Source organism: Mobula hypostoma, chromosome 16, assembly GCF_963921235.1.
Source record: "Mobula hypostoma chromosome 16, sMobHyp1.1, whole genome shotgun sequence".
NCBI lineage: Eukaryota > Metazoa > Chordata > Chondrichthyes > Myliobatiformes > Myliobatidae > Mobula > Mobula hypostoma.
Genome location: NC_086112.1, coordinates 2,568,189 through 2,587,936, shown reverse-complemented (window position 1 = coordinate 2,587,936; position 19,748 = coordinate 2,568,189). Strand labels below are relative to the sequence as shown.

The following is a 19,748-nucleotide window of genomic DNA, read 5'->3' as shown; positions in this document are numbered from 1 at the left end:
CGGATCTGCCATTGGCCTTCGCTCGTATCCTGAGCAGGAACCCTTGCAGGTGCTACCGTTCATGGCTAACAAGGGAAGTCAAAGCCAACATAAAAGCCAAAGATATAATAGAGCAGAAATTAGTGGGAAGTTGGAGGATTGGGGAGGGGCATTTGGGGCTGATGTTCTTTTGTTTTGTGCAGGGGACAGGTGGTTGGGGAGGTTGATGATCGTGTCGCTGTTCTTTTTTGTGTGGGGGGTTTCCTGTTCCTCTTTGAATCTGACTTAGAGTTTTCTTTGTTCTGTGGCTATCTGGAGAACAAGAATCTCAGAGTTGTAAACTGCATACGTTCTTTGGTTAAAAAAAATTAACCTTTGAATTTATGGTGTGGCACTTAAACAAATAACTCTGCCATGGACGGTCCCAAGCCCAGCTATGAAAGGAGGTGTGTTGGACATGAGGTTAGCAATCACATTTTATTTAAAAACCCAGTACTACAGAAACATCAACAGAACCACCAAAGTCCTCAGCCCTGGGAGAGGAAGGGTACACCAAGAAGATGGGGTACACCTGGGAAACCTTGAAAGACCAACACAGGACTGAGGACTCTGGCGAGCTTTTGTCAGTAACCAATGTCCCATAAGGACTGATGGGCTTCAGTAGACGTTTAACAAATGTCTGTTGAAAATCTGCAATCATCCACCACAGTAGCTTTGTCAGCTTGATCTAACTTCATCTTTAAAAAAAAAAAATTATCTTTCATTTTCAGTTCTGATATATTGGGCAGGAAAATGGTTTGTGAAGAGAGGTATGGCCTTTCTGCTATTTATGCAAGGTTTCCGTACATGCCTGATGTGTGGATTTGAGGTTTTCAATGCCATCTCAGTTAGTTGTTCTCCACTTTGAACCAGAGGTTCCCAAAATTAAGGAGAGTTTTAAAATTTATTCATTTATTTAGCGATAGAGCATGAAACAGGCCCTTCTGGCCCTTCGAGCTGCACTGCCCAACAACCCCCGATTGAACCCCAGTTAATCGTCGGACAATTTACAGTGACCAATTAACCTACGACTGGTATGTCTTTAGATTGTGAGAGGAAGCTAGAGGATCTGGAGAAAACCCACACATTCCATAGGGAAGACATACAGGCTCCTAACAGATGACATGAGGATTGGAACTCTGAACTCTGATGTCCCAAGCTGTAATAGTTTCGCTCTAATCACTATGTTATTATGGTGCCCAATTATATCAATTGATTTTTTTCCCCACTTTTTCTATTGAGTAATCTCTTTTCATGAAAGGATGCTGTATAAATTATCTGTTTTGACAGTTTGCTGTCAGTCATTTACTGTGGCCAATAAAACTACTGTACTAACTTGTACATCTTTGCCATAATGGAGAAAACTAACTCCCAGCAAAAGCCCTGTTGATCTCAAGGTGTGACATGCCTATCCAATGGAGATGAGCTTAGTGTAACTTGGGCCTCAGTGATTTTGTGGAGGCAGCGATGGTGGTGAATTTCTAGTGCCTTGGTATGCTTACTGTAGATAGTCCAAATTGCTGAGGTATATGCAAAATGGCAAACATTGCTTGCTGTTAACAGAGTATTTCTTATCAGTCATGTTCTTTGAGTACTCTTCTTCAAATGACTGAAAGCTACGCTAGTGTTTTGAAAGGCTGTGGTGAATCAATTTGCTGGCAGTAAATGGAATTGCCTGAAAGCAAATATTGGTGACAGTCAGAATTTCTGAAAGAATCAGCCACTCAACATTTTTAACGGATGCCATTGGCAAATGCTTCTTTCTTGTCCATGCTAGTCATAGTTTCTGAAGGTTTTTGTCTCCCTTTTTGGATACCTTTTTTCTGTCAGTGTTCAGGAGGAAAATTGAGGGGAACCGATTTTTTCCATGAACAGGTTTGTTAGAGCGGATGGGGAGGGGTTAAACTAATTTGGCAGGGGTGTGGGAACCAGAATGAAGGGACTCATAATAGGATGGATGTAAAAAAAGCAAAGGTAACGCGCAGTCAAACTGTCAGGAAGGGCCGACAGGAGATAGGACATAATTGCAGCAGCAGGGTGTGTATCAGTGCATTAGGGATGCAAAATCAAAAAGTGGTAGCAAATACTGTACGTACCATTGTTGTATCTCAACGCATGGAGTATAAAAAATAACGTGGATGATTTTATTGCACTGTTACAGATTGTCAGGTATGATGTTGTGGCCATCACTGAATTGTGGCTGGAGGATGGTTGTAGTTGAGAGCTAAATATCCAAGGTTCCACGTTGTATCAGAGGGATAGGAAAGTAGGTAGAGGGGGTGGTGTGGCTCTGCTGGTAAAAAAGTGACATCAAATCAGTAGAAGGATGTGACATAGGATCGAAAAACGTTGAACCCTTGTGGGTTGAGTTAAGAAACTGCAAGGGTAAAAGAACCCTGATGGCAGTTATATGCAGCTCCCAACAGTAGCTGGGATGTGGACCACAGATTACAACAGGAAATAGAAAAGGCATTTCAAAAGGGCAATGTTTTGATAGTCATGGAAATTTCAACATGCTGGTCGTTTGGGAAAATCAGGTTGGAAATAGATCCCAAGAGAGTGAGTTCGTTGAATGCCTATGAGATGGCTTTTTAGAGCAGTTTGTCATTGAGCCTACTACAGAATGAACTATACCGGATTGATTGTTATGTAATGAACCGGAGGTAATTAGAGAGCTTAAGGTAAAAGAACCTTAGGAGACAACGATCACAAAATGATTAAGTTCAACTTGAAATTTGATAGAGAGAAAGTAAAGTCTCACATAGCAGTATTTCAGTGGAGTAAAGGAAATTACAGTGCTATGAGAGAGGAGTTGGCCAAAGTAAATTGGAAAGAGATGCTGGCAGGGATGACAGCAGAGCAGCAACGGTGCGAGCTTCTGGGGGAAAAATGAGGAAGGTGCAGGATAGATGTATTCCAAAAACAAAGAAATATTCAAATGGCAAAATAGTACAACCATGCTGATAAGTGAAGTCAAATCTAACGTAAAAGCAAAAGAGAGGGCATACAATAAAGCAAAACTTGGTGGAAAGACAGAAGCTTAGGAAGCTTTTTAAACCCTACAGAGAGCAACTAAAAGAATCATTAGGAGGGAAAAGAGGAAATTTTAAGGGAAGCTAGCAACCAATATCAAAGTGGATAGTAAAGGCTTTTTGAAGTGTGTTCAAAAAAAAAGGGGAAGTCTTGCCTGATGAACCTGTTGGAATTCTTTGAGGAGCTTGCACAAGGATAGATAAAGGGCATGCAGAGGATGTTGTACATTTGGATTTTCAGATTGCCTTTAACTAGGTGCCACACATGAGGCTGCTTACCAAGTTAAGAGCCCATGGTATTACAAGAAAGTTACTAGTATGTTTAGAGCATTGGCTGATTGGTAGGAGGCAGTGAGTGGGAATAAAAGGATTCTTTTCCAGTTGGCTGTCAGTGACTAGTGGTGTTTCACAGGGGACGGTGTTGGGACCGCTTCTTTTCATGCTATATGTCAGTGATTTAGATGATGGAATAGATGGCTTTGTGCCAAGTTTGCAGGTGATTCAAGGATTGGTTTTGGGGCAGAGAGTGTTGAGGAAACATGTGGACTGCAGAAGGTCAGACAGATTAGGAGAATGGGCAAGAAAGTGGCAAATGAAATACAATGTTGGAAAATGCATGGTCATGCTCTTTGGTAGAAGAAACAAATGTGCAGACTATTTTCTAAATGGGGAGAAAATCCAAAATCTGAGATGCAAAGGGACTTGGGAGTCCTTGTGCAGAACACCCTAAAGGTTAACTTACAGGTAGAGTCGGTGGTGAGGTAGGCAAATGCAATATCAGCATTCATCTCGAGAGGTATAGAATACAAGAACTGGGATGTGATGCTGAGGCTTTATAAGGCACTGGTGAGGCCTCATCTTGAGTATTGTGAACAGTTTTGGGCTTCTCATCTGAGAAAAGACGTGCCGGCATTAGAGAGGGTTCAGAGGAGGTTCACAAGGATGATTCCAGGGATTAAAAGGGTGTCATACGAGGAATGTTTGATAGCTCTTGGTTTGTACTTGTGGAAGTTAAAAGGATAAGGGGAATCTCATTGAAACCTTTTGAATGTTGAAAAGCCTAGACAAAGTAGATGTGGAAAGGATGTTTCCCATGGTGGGGGAGTCTAGGATAAGAAGGCACAGCCTCAGGATAAAGGGGCATCCATTTAAAACAGAGGTGCGGAGAAATTCTTTTAGCCAGACTGTGGTGAATTTGTGGAATTTATTACCACAGGCAGCTGTGGAGGTCAGGTGGTTGGCTGTAGTTAAAGCAGAGCTTGATAGGTTCTTGATTGGACACAGCATCAAAGATTGTGGAGAGAAGGCCAATGAGTGGTGCTGAGAAGGGGGGAAAAGGATCAGCCATGATTGGCAGAGCAGGCTCAATGGGCCAAATGGCCTAATTCTGCTCCTCTATCTCTTGGACCTATGGATGTAGGAACAGGTCAGTGACGAGGCAAGTGAAGTTGGAGTATTATGTAACAGTTCAAATAGAAACATTCCATTTGGCTCACTTCATCTGTGCTGACCACAAAGCACCAATTTACACTAATCCCATATTCCAGTCAACTGCTTCCATACTCTATTACTTGCCAACACATTTGGGACTATCTGCAATGACAAATGAGCATACTAGCTTGCACATCTTTGAGATAATAGAGAAGACCAGAGCTCCTAGCGGAGGCGCTGTTGATGACGGAGAATACAGGAAAGCTAAAGCAGTTTATCAACATTGAGCACTTTGCACTGAAGTGGACATATTTTTGTTCTAGTTGTTTTCTTTTTTATAAATAGTCCTGTATTATTTTTTTTTCTTGTGAATGCTGCTTATAATACTATATGCCTGCGCTGCTGGAGGTGTTTCACTGCATCTCTTTATGCATATGAATAAACTGAAATTTAAACACTGATAATGCCTGAGGTCAGGATTGAATCACAAACAAGAGAAAGTCTGCAGATGCTTGAAATCTGAGCAACACACACAAAATGTTGGAGGAACTCAACAGGCCAGAGAACATCTGTGGGGGAGAAAAAGCACAATGGATGTTTCGGCAGGACTGCAGAACAAAGACTGAAGAGTAGATTTGAAAGGTAGGGGGAGGGGAGAGAGAAACATCAGGTGATCGGTGAAACTTTGTCGGGGGGGGGAAGAAATAAAGCAAAGAGCTGGGAATTTGATTGGTGAAAGAAACAGAAGGCCATGGGAGAAAAGAAAGAAGAAGGGGGGGGGAGGAGTGCCAGAGGGAGGCGATGGGCTGGCAAGAAAATAACATGAGAGGGGGACAAGGAGATGGGAAATGGTGAGGGGGGGGCGGTGGTAGGGGCATCACTAGAAGTTTGAGAAATCGATGTTCATGCCATCAGGTTCGAGGCTACCCAAATGGAATACAAGGTGTTGTTCCTCCAACCAAAGTATGGCCTTATCCCGGCAGTGGAGGAGGCCATGGATGGACATATCAGAATGGAAATGGGAAATCGAATTAAAACAGGTGGCTACTGGGAGATCCCGCTTGTTCTGGCGGACGGAGTGCAGATGCTCGGCAAAGCAGTCTCCCAATCTGCGTTGGGTTTCACTGATATACAAGAGGCCATACCTGGAGCACCAAACATAGTATATGACCCCAAGAGACTCACAGGTGAAGTGTTGCCTCACCTGGAAGGACTGTTTGGGGTGCTAAATGGTAGTGATGGAGGAAGTGTTGGGGCAGGAGAAGCACTTGTTCCGCTTGCAAGAATAGGTGCCAGGAGGGAGATCAGTGGGGAGCAACAAATGGACAAGGGAGTTGCGTAGGGAGCAATCCCTGCAGCAAGCAGAAATTGGGGAGGAGGGAAAGATGTGCTTGGTGGTGGGATCCGGTTGGATGTGGCAGAAGTTTTGGAGAATTATGTGCTGGATATGGTGACTGGTGGGGTGATAGGTGAGGACAAGAGGAACACTATCCTTGGTAGTGTGGCGGGAGGATGGGGTAAGAACAGACGTACATGAAATAGAAGAGATGCAGTTGAACAACCCAGAACAAGTGGGAACTCCCGGTGGCCACCTATTTACATTACTTTATTGTTGCCAGACAATTGATACTTGAGCGTACAATCATCACAGCGATATTTGATTCTGCACTTCGCGCTCCCTGGAGTACAAATCGATAGTAAATATTAAAAATTTAAATTATAAATCATAAATAGAAAATAGAAAAATGGAAAGTAAGGTAGTGCAAAAAAACCGAGAGGCAGGTCCAGATATTTGGAGGGTACGGCCCAGATCCCAGTCAGGATCCGTTCAGCAGTCTTATCACAGTTGGAAAGAAGCTGTTCCCAAATCTGGCCGTATGAGTCTTCAAGCTCTTGAGCCTTCTCCCAGAGGAAAGAGGGACGAAAAGTGTGTTGGCTGGGTGGGTCGTGTCCTTGACTATCCTGTCAGCACTGCTCCGACAGCATGCGGTGTAAAATGAGTCCAAGGACGGAAGATTGATTTGTGTGTTGTGCTGGGCTGTGTTCACGATCTTCTGCAGCTTCTTTTGGTCTTGGACAGGACAACTTCCATACCAGGTTCTACTTCCCATTCCCATTCTGATATGTCCATCCATGGCCTCCTCCACTGCCTGGATAAGGCCACACTTAGGTTGGAGGAACAATACCCTATATTCTGTTTGGGTAGCCTCCAACCTGATGGCATGAATATAGATTTCTCAAACTTCTGGTAATGCCTTCACCCCACCCCAGCCCCCCCCCCTTCACTGCTTCCCATCCCCTTGTTCTTCTCTCATGTTGTCTCCTTGCCTGCCCATCACTTCTCTCTGGTGCACCTCCCCTCCCTACCACCTTTCTTCTTTCTTCTTTCTTCCATGGCCTTCTATCTTTCACGATCAACTTCCTAGCTCTTTGCTTCATCACTCCCCTCCCAAGTTTCACCTATTGCCTGGCATTTCTTTCTCCCTTTCTCCTCTTCCCCACCTTTCAAATCTACTCCTCAGCTTTTACTCCAGTCCTGCCAAAGAGTTTAGGCCCGAAACGATGACTGTACTTTCTTCCATAGATGCTGCCTGGCCTGCTGAGTTCCTCCAGCATTTTGTGTGAGTAGGTCAGGATTGAATGTGGGTGACTGGACTGAAGCAGTGAGATGGCAATTGTGAGACTGTGAGACTATGCCACTATGCTGCCCTACTGTAAAATACCATGTAATGCTTGGCTCTGTCATCTTTATTAGTACTTAGTTATTTCCAATCTCTGATTTCCATATTTTCCTTGCTGCTTCATGTCCATAAGTTGTGCCTTTTTTCAAATTCTATTCACCTATTACCCCAGTGTTCAGTGAAATACATCAGCATCCTGGGTATCAATGTAATGAATATAGATTCAAATCTGACAGCATGAACATCGATTTCTCTAATTTATGGTAATTTCTCCCCCTACTTTCTTTTTCATTTCCCCAATCTAGCTCCCCTCTTACCCCTTTACTTCCCCTCACCTGCCAGTTCCCTCCCTCTGGTGTCCCTCTTCGTTCCCTCTCTCCTCTATCACATTCCTTCTTCTTCAGCCCTTTACCTTTTTCACCTGTCAACTCGCAGCTTCTCAGTTCTTTGGCCCTTACCTAGCTTCACATATCACCTTCTAGCTTGTAATTCTCCCCCTCCCACACACCTTATTCTAGATTTTCCCCCTTCCTTTCCATTCCTGATGAAGGATCTTGGCCCGAAACGTTTATTCTTTATTCCTTTCCATAGATGCTGCCTGACCTGCTAAGTTCCTCTAGCACTTTATGTGTGTTACACTGAATTTAACATGTGTTGTCTTCATGGTTAAGTCTTCATTTGGATTTGATCTTAATCTGAACTTATTTTCAGTGATGGTTTTTCAATATTTGGGCTGAATCTGTGCACTGCTGCAGCTCCAATGTATGTTAACAGTTAATATACTTTAAATATTTTATTTAATTTTTAAAAGAAGAAATATAAGGACTCAATTAATACATATTGGAAAAAAATTAATTCAAATACATTAAGTCCGAGAGAAAAAAAAGAATGCCTATCCCAACACCATCTCCCCACATTTAGAGAAAAGGAGGGGAAAAAAAACATAAAAGGCAGAGGAAAGAAAGAGAAGAAAAAAGAAAAGAAAAAGAAGAGTAGGCATCCAGCTCTCAGAGTCAGTTTAAAATACAAATTAAAGAAACTAGCTTATAAAAAGGGATATATTAATTAAAAAAAAATTAAAATAGATTAAAAAATCTGGGCATTTAAGTAATCCAAATATGGCTGTCAAATCTCAATGAACATAGTGTATCCATTCCTAAGGGTATAAGTAATCTTCTCAAGGGGTATACAACTTTGCATTTCTTTATTCCAACGATCAATATGTACAAGAGAATTGGATTTCCATGTTACTGCTATGCATTTCCTGGCTACTGACAACGCAATTTTAATAAATTTGGATTTATTCCTGGGGAGGTTAACTTTCAAAACTGCCGAGTTCCCCAGAAGAAACAATTCTGGGTCTAGAGGGAAATCCATCCCCAGAATCTTTCCCAGTACCTCCCCCAGATCTATCCGAAAAGATCTCAGTTTCGTGCATAGCCAGGTGGACTGCAAAAAGGTACCAACATCAATGCCACACCTGAAACACTTGTCAGAAATTTCTGGTTTATTTTTATGTATTTTTCAGGTGTGAGATGCAACTGGTGTGTAAAAAAAAAGTAAGTAAATAAATAAATAAATAAATGGATAAATAGAAATGTATCATTCTGTATCCAGAGTTGATAAGAGTGGTAACACGATCCAAACATAGATGTGCGCAACATTGATGATCAATTACAATGCCCAAATCCTACTCCCATCTCTCCCTTGATCTGTATATACAAAGCTTTGGGCATTGGTCTTGGAATAAAGAATACATATTAGAAATAAGTTTAGTTGTATTCCCCTTTCGAATTAGAATCTCCGTGTCTGAGCACCTTGTAGGGCCTGTGATGGACCCAAACAGTCCCTCAAAAAAGATCGTAATTGGAGACAGCAGAAGAATGTGTTATTAAATAAATTATATTTATTTTCAAGTCCCTCAAAAGACATAAATTGCTTCTGCTAATTGCTTCTGCTGATGATAACAATCTTCAATGCACCTGATACCGTGTTGATACCAGGTGACTAGAAATTTATTACTCAGAGTCATGGGTATTAATCTGTTCTGAGATAGAGGCGTCTTTGAGGATATTCCTTTTTTTAGACCCATAAATTGTTTAATTTTTTCCCAGATATAAATTACATGTCTCAGTAGAGGATTATTTGTTTTCTTTTTAATTAATTTGGAGTCCCATTTATACATAAATTCTTTTGCCATCTCTTCTCCCACCATATGTAAGCCAATTATAACCCAAGAAGGAATAGTTGTCTCATCAAAAAAAGCAATAAAACGTGCTTGTGCAACTAAATAATATTTTTTAAAATCTGGTAATTTTAACCCTCCCAATTTATAGTCCCAGGTCAATTTTTCCCTGGAGGTTCTAGATATTTTACCCGACCACAAAAATAGATGAATATGTCCATTGAGAATCTTAAAAAAATTATTGGATAATAGGATAGGTAAAGACTGAAAAAAAATACTGAAGTCTTGGCAATATCTTCATTTTTATACAGTTTACCCTGCCCATCAGTGTGATGGAAAGGTTTATCCAACAACATAGGTCCTCCTCGACATTCCGCGGCAAAGGGAGATAATTAAGTTTATAAAGGTCATCCAAGTTACGATTAAACTTAATCCCCAGATATTTCATGTTGAATTTAACCCATCTAAACTGAGTGCCATATTGATATTGGGCATAGTCTCCTCGTACCTAGAGGTAAAATTTCACTTTTATTCCAATTTATTTTATATCCTGAGACTATACTATGATAAGACTTAGGGCCTTGCTGGACAACAGTTAATATATTTAATTGCTATTAAAGACTTGTTTGATGGACTGTACAAAAGAGATATTTGATTATTGGTAGATAATGGGTGTAAAACATTTTGAATGGGATGTGATTTTTGAATCTTGTGTTAATACTGTAATGAGAACTATATGTGGCTCATTAGAGCAGTGGTTCTCAGCTATTCCTGATGAGAAGCTATGCTTTTTCTTCACCAATATGTGAAGAGGTTGATGGGTCATGTGCCTTAGTTTTTTATGTAGGAAGTTTTGATGCTTTTTTTTGCTGAACTAAGTGGGGGAGGGTCGATGCTTTGATGCTGCTTGTGCGTTGGGGGAAGAGTAGGGGAGCTTTTACTGTCACTCATTCTTTAGGGTACTGTTCTGTTTTTGTGAATGTCTGCGAAGAAAAAAAATTTCAGGTTGTATATTGCATACATTCTTTGATATTAAATCGAACTACTGAACTATTTGCAAAATACGAATGAGATCTTATTCTTCTTTTGCAGATGGCTGGACTGGTACAGAAACCTATAATACAGTTAACTGGGTTCAAACAGCCTGAAAAGGAGGAACTTATCAAATTGCTGAATCAACTTGACTGTGATTATTTTCATGAACATGTAAGTCTCAAATTGATAAACTAAATAGATATTAACTGGGCTGCTGCAAAGTCCAATGTGCCCATTTTCCTACAGGTCAGTCAATGTGACTTCTAACTTTCCATGATTGCTTCTTGTATTTCCTAGCATTTTGCCTCTGGAATTTCTGTGCCCCCTTCCATATTCTTATCATTATCACTTTAGCAATCCCTGGTGCTTCCTCACTGCAAATCCCCTTTAACTTGCTCACAAGCATAGAGTGATCCTTTCTCTTCCTCTGAAATGGTGACAGGTTACAGAGCAAACATCAGTTCCACCTCTCAAGATGTCTTGGAACCTGTATGGGGTAGAATATCAGAATTCTAAAAGGCAACATGTTGGGGTTTTCATGTTCAAACTGTAATGACTGTTAAATTCATGTAATTTATTTGGTTAAAAACAAACTTGGTTGGGATGTAAGCAATATGACTGGACTTTGCCAAGAAATATTAATTCATGCTTCTCAATATAATTCATGTATGTGGGAAGAGAAACGTTTTCTGAGTATCTTGAGTAGTTTTTCTTTTATTTCAGATTTCCAGAACCTACACTTGTTTATTTTTATTCTTATTTGTTTAGCCATTGGTCATTTTCTTTGGATATTTTCAGTATTTTGCATCTAGTGGATGGCTTGTCGAAATGTTTAAAAAAAAAGCAACTCCTGTTTCACTAAGAACAAATGAGAAGTACCAAATTAATCAAGTTTCAGTCTTTATCGAAATTTTCCATCTTCTGCTGACTAAAAGCTGACTCTTTAAACAGTGCAGCTTTTTGCCTTGATGCACTGAAGTATTAATCTTTATAATGTGCTGATGTCATGGTTACTTTCCACCGTGTATGATATGTCATTCAACCAAGGTGATTGGAGATACAGTTGGCCCTCCTTATCCGCGAGTTCCACATGCACGAATTCAAGCAACCACGAATCGAGAAAACCCACAAGTGCTCTTCCAGCACTTGTTGTTTGAACATGTACAGACTTTTTTTTTCTTGTCATTATTCCCTAAACAATGTAGTATAACAACTATTTTACTTAACATTTACACTGTATTGGGTATTATAAGTAATCTAGAGATGATTTTAAGTATATGGGAGGATGTGTGTAGATTATCGTGGATTGGGATTGAAAAAAAACGAAGTTCTCTTACTAAGTAAGTTGGAACAGGTACATCAGGTATTATTTAGCGTCAGTTAGTCAAACGTTTGTCTAGTATATAGTATATATTTCACCCTTCTACGCATATAAAACACTTAAGAAACGTATGTTTCAGCGCCGGGCTTGGGAATGGAAATTCCCGAGTTCGATCCAGTGACAGACCGCTCCCGGGCGTGCTGTCCATCCGTGCCGGGTTGATGTGGAGGATCAAAAACTCAAAACCCCAAAACCCAATAATTAAACCACTGCGTTACTCAGTAATAATTGTAGCTTTCATCGGGGCAGGGATTTTCTCACTTTATCCTTTAAAATTGTTCCGATTGTTGATCGACTGTAGCCTAACGCTTTTCCAATGACCAATGGCGTTTCACCTCTTTCCGATCGCTTTATTATTTCCACTTTATTTTAAATCGCAATCGTGATTATTTTCGTGAACATAAACACTGCAGATTCAGAGCTCCGCCGCCGGGTCCTAATGTCCACCACACTGAGACAGGTTAAATAAGGTCCGGTGTTCCGCTGGGTCCTAAGGTCCGCCGCACAGGTTGAATAAGGGACTTGAGCATCTGCGTTTTTTGGTATCCGCGAGGGGTCCGGGAACCAATCCCTCACGGATAGGGAGGGAAAACTGTATTAAGACAAGTTACTCAGGCACAGCTGATGATTTGTTTTTTAGGTAGTGGCTTTGTTTTTGGAAGAGCTGCAAAATATTGAAACAAAAATGACTGAACAACTGAAAATATTATTAAGCAGGAATTTGGGAAAGTATGTTAGGAACATGGAGTCATAGAAAAGTTCAGCACAGAAGTAGGCCCTTCAGCCTATCTAGTCAATGCTGAAACCATTTAAACCGCCTGCTCCCATCGACTTGCACCAGGGCCATAACACTACCATCCAGTACTGAAACAAACTTCACTTGAGCATTGAAATCGAGCTTGCATGCACCACTTGCACTTGCAATTCGCTTCACACTCTCACGACCCTCTGAGAGACGAAGATTCCTTTCACGGTCTCCTTTAACTTTTTGCCTTTTACCCTTAACCTGTGACCTCTGGTTACAGTGGAAAGCAACCAGTGAGTGAGTGGGCCAGTGAAGGAGTGGAGCTTTGAGGCTTTAACTTGAGAGGCTTCAACGAGAAGAGGTGGAGGACAAGCTTGCTCCCAGTTAGGCTTTACAATCCCTCCTGAGACGGTGACGTGCCTCTCATGTGAGATGTCGCACTCTTGGGGGAACTCCCCTCTCCTGCAGTCACATCTGCCAGAAGTGCATGCGGGTGGGCGATATGGAAGACCGTGTAAGGAATCTGGAGCAGCAGCTGGATAACTTTCGACTCATAAGGGAGAATGAGGCAGTCATAGATGACAGCTACAGGAAGGTAGTCACACCTAGGCTGCCGGAAGCAGGTCGTTGGTGACAGTCAGAGGGAGGGAAAGCAAAGGTGAATAGACTGCTAGTGCAGAGCACCCCTGTAGCCATTCCCCTGAATAATAAGTTTACCGTCCTGCATACTGTTGGCGGGGACAACCGACTGGGGTGAGCCACGGTGGCAGGGCCTCCAGCACTGAGTCTGACCCTGTGATACAGAAGGGTGGGATGGAGAAGAGGAGAGCTGTCGTCATTGGGGACTCTATAGCCGGGGAGTAGACGTGAGAAGGACACCTGCATGGTTTGTTGCCTCCCGGGTGCCAGGGTCCGAGATGTCCCTGACTGGGTGCAAGACATCCTGATACGAGAGGGAAAGCAACCAGAAGTTGTGATACATGTTGGCACCAATGACATAGGCCGGAAGAGGGATGAGGTCCTGAAGTATGAGTTTCGGGAACTAGGCGGAAAGCTGAAGAACAGGACCTCAAGGGTGGTGTTTTCAGAGCTGCTGCCAGTGCTACGTGATAGTGATGGTAAGAATTGGAGGAGATGGCAGTTGAATGCGTGGCTGAGGAGTTGGTGCAGGGGGCAAGGTTTTAGATTTTTGGACCATTGGGATCTCTTCTGGGGAAGGTGGAACCTGTACAGATTGGATTGGTTGCACCTGAACTCGAGGGGGAGCAATATCCTTGCAGGTAGGTTTGCTAGCCTGGTATGGGAGGGTTTAAACTAATTTGCAAGGGGAATGGGACTTGGAGCGATAGAGCAGTGGAAGAAGTTCATGGAGTAAAGCCAGATCTAACATATAGAGAGGCTTTGAGGAAAGAGAAGCAGAATAAACGGTGTAAACGTAGTAAGGTAGAAGGGCTGAAATGTGTGTGTACCTCAATGCAAGAAGCATCAGGAACAAAGGTGATGGACTGAGAGCTTGGATACATACATGGAATTATGATGTAGTCGCCATTACAGAGACTTGGCTGGCACCAGGGCAGGAATGGATTCTCAATATTCCTGGATTTCAGTGCTTTAAAAGGGATAGAGAGGGCGGAAAAAGGGGAGGAGGGGTGGCATTACTGGTCAGGGATACTGTTACAGCTACAGAAAGGGTGGGTAATGTAGCAGGATCCTCTTTTGAGTCAGTATGGGTAGAAGTCAGGAACAGGAAAGGAATGGTTACTCTATTAGGAATTTTCTATAGGCCCCCGGTAGCAGCAGAGATACTGAAGAGCAGATTGGGAGGCAGATTTTGGAAAGGTGAAAAAATAACAGGGTTGTTATCACAGGTGACTTTAACTTCCCTAATATTGATTGGCACCTGATTAGTTCCAAGGGTTTAGATGGGGCAGAGTTTAAGTGTGTCCAGGCCGGATTCCTATCAAAGTATGTTGACAGGTCGACTAGGGGAAATGCCATACTAGATTTAGTATTAGGTAACGAACTGGGTCAGGTATAGAGGATCAGGCAAATGAATGCGTGGCTGAGAGACTGGTGCAGGGGGTAGGGCTTCAGATTCTTGGATCATTGGGATCTCTTCTGGGGGAAGTATGACCTGCTCAAAAGGGACAGGTTACACCTGAACCCAAAGGGGACCAATATCCTGGCGGGAAGGTTTAATAGAGCTGTTAGGGAGGGTTTAAACTAATTTGGCAGGGGGATGGGAACCGGAATGATAGAGCGGAGGAAGGGGAAAACAGAAATAAATCTAAGATAGTGAGCAGTAAAGATGTCAGGAAAGACAGGCAGGTGATCGGGCAAATTTGTAGCCATTGGGATGAGTTGCAGTGAAATCAAAGCTAAAAGTACCAAATACTGGTCTTAAGGTGTTATGCTTAAATGCATGCAGCATAAGGAATAAGGTGGATGATCTTGTCGTACAGCTACAGATTGGCAGGTATGATATTGTGGCCATCACTGAGACGTGGCTAAAGGATGCATGTCACTGGGAGCTGAACATCCAAGGATACACGGTGTACCAGAAGGATAGGAAGGTAGGCAGAGGGGGAGGCGTGGCTTTATTGATAAGAAATGATATTAAATCATTAGAAAGAGGTGATATAGGATCGGAAGGTGCAGAATCTTTATGGGTTGAGCTAAGAAATCGCAGGGGTAAAAGGACCCTAATGGCAGTTATTTATAGACGTCCAAACAGCTGCAGTGATGTGGACTACAAATTACAACAGGAAATAGAAAAAGCTTGTCAGAAGGGCAGTGTTATGATAACTGTGGGTCTATTGAGGAAGATAGGGTAGCAAGAAAGGAGCTTAAGGGGCTAAGGAGAGCAAGAAGGAGGCATGAGAAGGCCTTGGTGAGTCGGGTAAAGGAAAACCCCAAGGCATTCTTCAATTATGTGAAGAACAAAAGGATGACAGGAGTGAAGGTAGGACCGATTAGAGATAAAGGTGGGAAGATGTGCCTGGAGGCTGTGAAAGTGAGCGAGGTCCTCAGTGAATACTTCTCTTCGGTATTCACCAATGAGAGGGAACTTGATGATGGTGAGGACAATATGAGTGAGGTTGATGTTCTGGAGCATGTTGATATTAAGGGAGAGGAGGTGTTGGAGTTGTTAAAATACATTAGGACGGTTAAGTCCCCGGGGCCTGACGGAATATTCCCCAGGCTGCTCCACGAGGCATGGGAAGAGATTGCTGAGCCTCTGGCTAGGATAGTTATGTCCTCATTGCCCACGGGCATTTAGAGAATCTTGGTCTGATCAGGGACAGTCAGCATGGCTTTGTGAAGGGCAGATCATGTCTAACAAGCCTGATAGAGTTCTTTGAAGAGGTGACCAGGCATATAGATGAGGGTAGTGCAGTGGATGTGATCTATATGGATTTTAGTAAGGCATTTGACAAGGTTCCACACAGTAGGCTTATTCAGAAAGTCAGAAGGCACAGGATCCAGGGAGGTTTGGCCAGGTGGATTCAGAATTGGCTTGCCTGCAGAAGGCAGAGGGTGGTGGTGGAGGGAGTACATTCAGACAGGAGGATTGTGACTAGTGGTGTCCCACAAGGATCTGTTCTGGGACCTATACTTTTCATGATTTTTATTAACGACTTAGATGTGGGGGTAGAAGGGTGGGTTGGCAAGTTTGCAGACGACACAAAGGTTGGTGGTGTTGTAGATAGTGTAGAGGATTGTCAAAGATTGCAGAGAGACATTGATAGGATGCAGCAGTGGGCTGAGAAGTGGCAGATGGAGTTCAACCCGGAGAAGTACACTTTGAAATTACAAACTCCAAGGCAGAGTACAAAGTAAATGGCAGGATACTCGGTTGTGTGGAGGAGCAGTGGGCTCTCGGGGTACATGTCCACAGATCCCTGAAAGTGGCATCACAGGTAGATAGGGTAGTTAAGAAAGCTTATCGGGTGTTAGCCTTCATAAGTTAAGGGATAGAGTTTAAGAGTCGTGAGGTAATGATGCAGCTCTATAAAACTCTGTTTCGGCCACATTTGGAGTACTGTGTCCAGTTCACGTCGCCTCACTGTAGGAAGGATGTGGAAACATTGGAAAGGGTACAGAGGAGATTTACCAGGATGCTGCCTGGTTTAGAAAGTATGGATTATGATCAGAGATTAAGGGAGCTAGGGCTTTACTCTTTGGAGAGAAGGAGGATGAGAGGAGACATGGTAGAGGTATACAAGATATTAAGAGGAATATATAGAGTGGACAGCCAGCGCCTCTTCCCCAGGGCACCACTGCTCAATACAAGAGGACATAGTTTTACGGTAAGGGGTGGGAAGTTCAAGGGGGATATGAGAGGAAGGTTTTTTACTCAGAGTGGTTGGTGCGTGGGATGCACTGCCTGAGTTAGTGGTGGAGGCAGATACACGAATGAAATTTAAGAGGCTACTAGACAGGTATATGGACTAACTTAAGGTGGGGGGTTATATGGGAGGCAGGGTTTAAGGGTCAGCACAACATTGTGGGCTGAAGGGCCTGTACTGTGCTGTACCATTCTATGTTCTATAGTCCCACCCAACCTCAGTGGAAAAAGCCTGCTTGCATTTACCCTTTCTATGCCCCTTGTAATTTTGTATACCTCTATTAAATCTCGTCTCAATCTTTTATGTTCCAAGGTATAAAGTTCTAACCTATTCAATCTTCCCTTGTCACTCAGATCCTCCGGTCCCAGCAACATCTTTGCAAATTTTCTCTGTGCTCTTTCGACTAAGTTAATGGCAGAATTCTTATCAGTGTGGAGGAACAGAAGGATTTTGGGGTCCACATCCATAGATTCCTCAAAGTTGCTGTGAAAGATGATAGGATTGTTAAGAAGGCATATGGTGTTTGGGCCTTCATTAGTCAGGGATTGAGTTCAAGAGTTGGCTAGCATTTAAAAAAGAAATGGAGGCTGTATTGGAAGGAAGAGCTAATTGATCTTGGAGTTGACTAAATGGGCTGCACAACATCGTGAGCCGAAGGACTTCTATTGTGCTGTAGTGTTGCGGGTTCTGTAACTCAGTAGTTTTATGAATTAGGGTATCAGCGATGATTTGAAATGCACAAGATCCTGCAGGTGGATCTTGATAAGGTGAATGTGGAAAGTTTGTGGCAGTATCTGGAGATGTACAATAACAGTTTGTACATTTTTGAAGGCAGATTTTTTCTTTAAAAAAAAAAGTGAATTTCACCATTAAAAGATCATGGAAGTAGAGACAGGAGTGAGGCATTAGGTCCATGCCTGCCCCACTATTCAAAGAAGAATTTAAAGAAAGCTTTGTCGATCCTCATTGATCATAAAAAGGGAAATAGTGGAGGATATACCAGAAGTCATGTTTTCTTCTCCAGAGCCAAAGTCATATAAGATGTTTTTCAAGGCTTCTTTAGTACTGATACACTTGCTTTGTATGGTTTTGCTTGTAACACAAATGAAATGCCAGTAACAAGATGTGCAGTATTTTTGGCGTGATTTCAAGTATTGTTGCTCTGATTTCAATTCATTTCAAATTTAATTGTCATTCAACCATGCATGAATACAGCCAAATGAAACAGTGTTACTTCAGGCTCAAGGTGTGAAACACAATACTACTTGTCACACACAGCGAAATGCACACAAAAAAGATAGCCAGCACAAACAGTATCGCAGTCACATATAAAAAGGAGTCCAAAACTCGCTTCATCAAACTAGGGGGAGGGAGCAGTACTGACTCCAGCTAGAACACCATACCACACTGGGTCCCAATGCCCCTCCCTTCAAAGCAACACCACAGCTTGAGGCCCAGTCCAAGATAAACAATTACAAAACATCAGCAAAATACAGCTGCAAAAATATATATATTTATATAGTCCAGACCCTAAAAACCCCCAGTCGACTACAGTAGAGCTGCCGAGCGAACCACTGGATGGGCTGTAGTGCCTCTGCTCCTGGACATCGCAACATGCCACTCCCAGTGGAGGGCACTAACTTCGATGCCTCTCTCCTGGCGGCTGCAGAGTACACCTGGCTTGAGGCCTTGTCCTTGCTCCAACCAAAGCCAAGTAGTTCACCTGCCATTTGCCCCTGCTTTCAGCCAGTAAATAAGTAAATCCAAACAGGTAGGTAGGTACATTTAATGTCAGAGATATATATATACAAAATACATCCTGAAATTCTTTTTCTTCGCAAGTATCTATGAAAACAGAGGAGTGCCCCAAAGAATTAATGACAGTTAAATGTTAGAACCCCAAAGCCCCCCCAGCCCCCCTTCTCACACATAAGTAGCAGCAAAGCAATGACTCACCTCTCCCCCACCAGCAAAAAAGCATTGCCACCCTCCACCGAGCACTCAAGCGTGCAGCAGAGCAACAATAAAGACACAGACTTGCAGTACCCCAAAGACTACTCGTTCACTCAGTAATTCGACATACCACAGACTCTCTCTCCCTAACAAGGGAAAGAGAGGTGTCCCTGTTTCACAGCAAGAGGGGAAACAAAACAAAACAACTCACCGATTTATGATGTTAAAGTCTGTTTTGTTGCTTTTTCCAAGCTTTTTGCCTAAAGAACTCAGGTCTCTGGGCACGCAGCCAGCTCTCCGCCTTTGATCTTCTGTCTCCCACGACGCACCAGGCGGCGGCACCGACCACGAGTCCACCCACTTTTAGCACCATGAAAATCTCCCCTGAAGGCACGCTAGTCTTCTAGACCGCGTCCTTTGTATATCAAAAAGCAGCCAGTCATGAAACCCTGAGAGCAGGTCCCATTTCTGCAAAGAACTGAAGTCAACTTGTAACTCCTGGTCAGGGTCTTCAAAAGAAGCCTGAAAAGAAAAAAAAGATACTAAAGATAGAAATAGAGCTGTTTCCGCAGATGCAAACGAAGGAGTCGTCGTTAGGCACCATCATCGTCCTAAACTCAGCCTAAGCAGATTAACACTGTCCAGAAGGGCCGTGTGATCACAAGAAAAGTGACCAAGAAAGCCACTTGTTATGAAACTGTAAGCCTCCATCAATTCAGGTAGTAGCATGTTGCGCAGCTCTTTCATTTCCTTCGCCAGTGAGCAACCTACTGATAGTGTAGACCTGCAAAACTTCAACTTCCTAATGTATAGCAGGATCTTGCGATCATTAGAAATAAGCTTAGGTAGAACAGTAGCACCTTTTGATGACCCCCTTGAGGCTGCAGTGACCAAATGCGCTGCCGTCTTACTGGAAGTGACTGGCTGAATGCTGTTAA

General features: G+C 42.7%; 1 protein-coding gene across 1 annotated transcript in view; it reads left to right on the top strand.

The window, feature by feature from the left end:
* Positions 1-19,748, top strand: part of slf1 (SMC5-SMC6 complex localization factor 1) — a 142,102-nt gene that overhangs the window by 19,003 nt on the left and 103,351 nt on the right. The window contains exon 2 of the mRNA XM_063069131.1: positions 10,440-10,553. Within this exon, the coding sequence (XP_062925201.1) occupies positions 10,440-10,553 (114 nt within the window). The remainder of the gene's footprint in view (positions 1-10,439; positions 10,554-19,748) is intronic.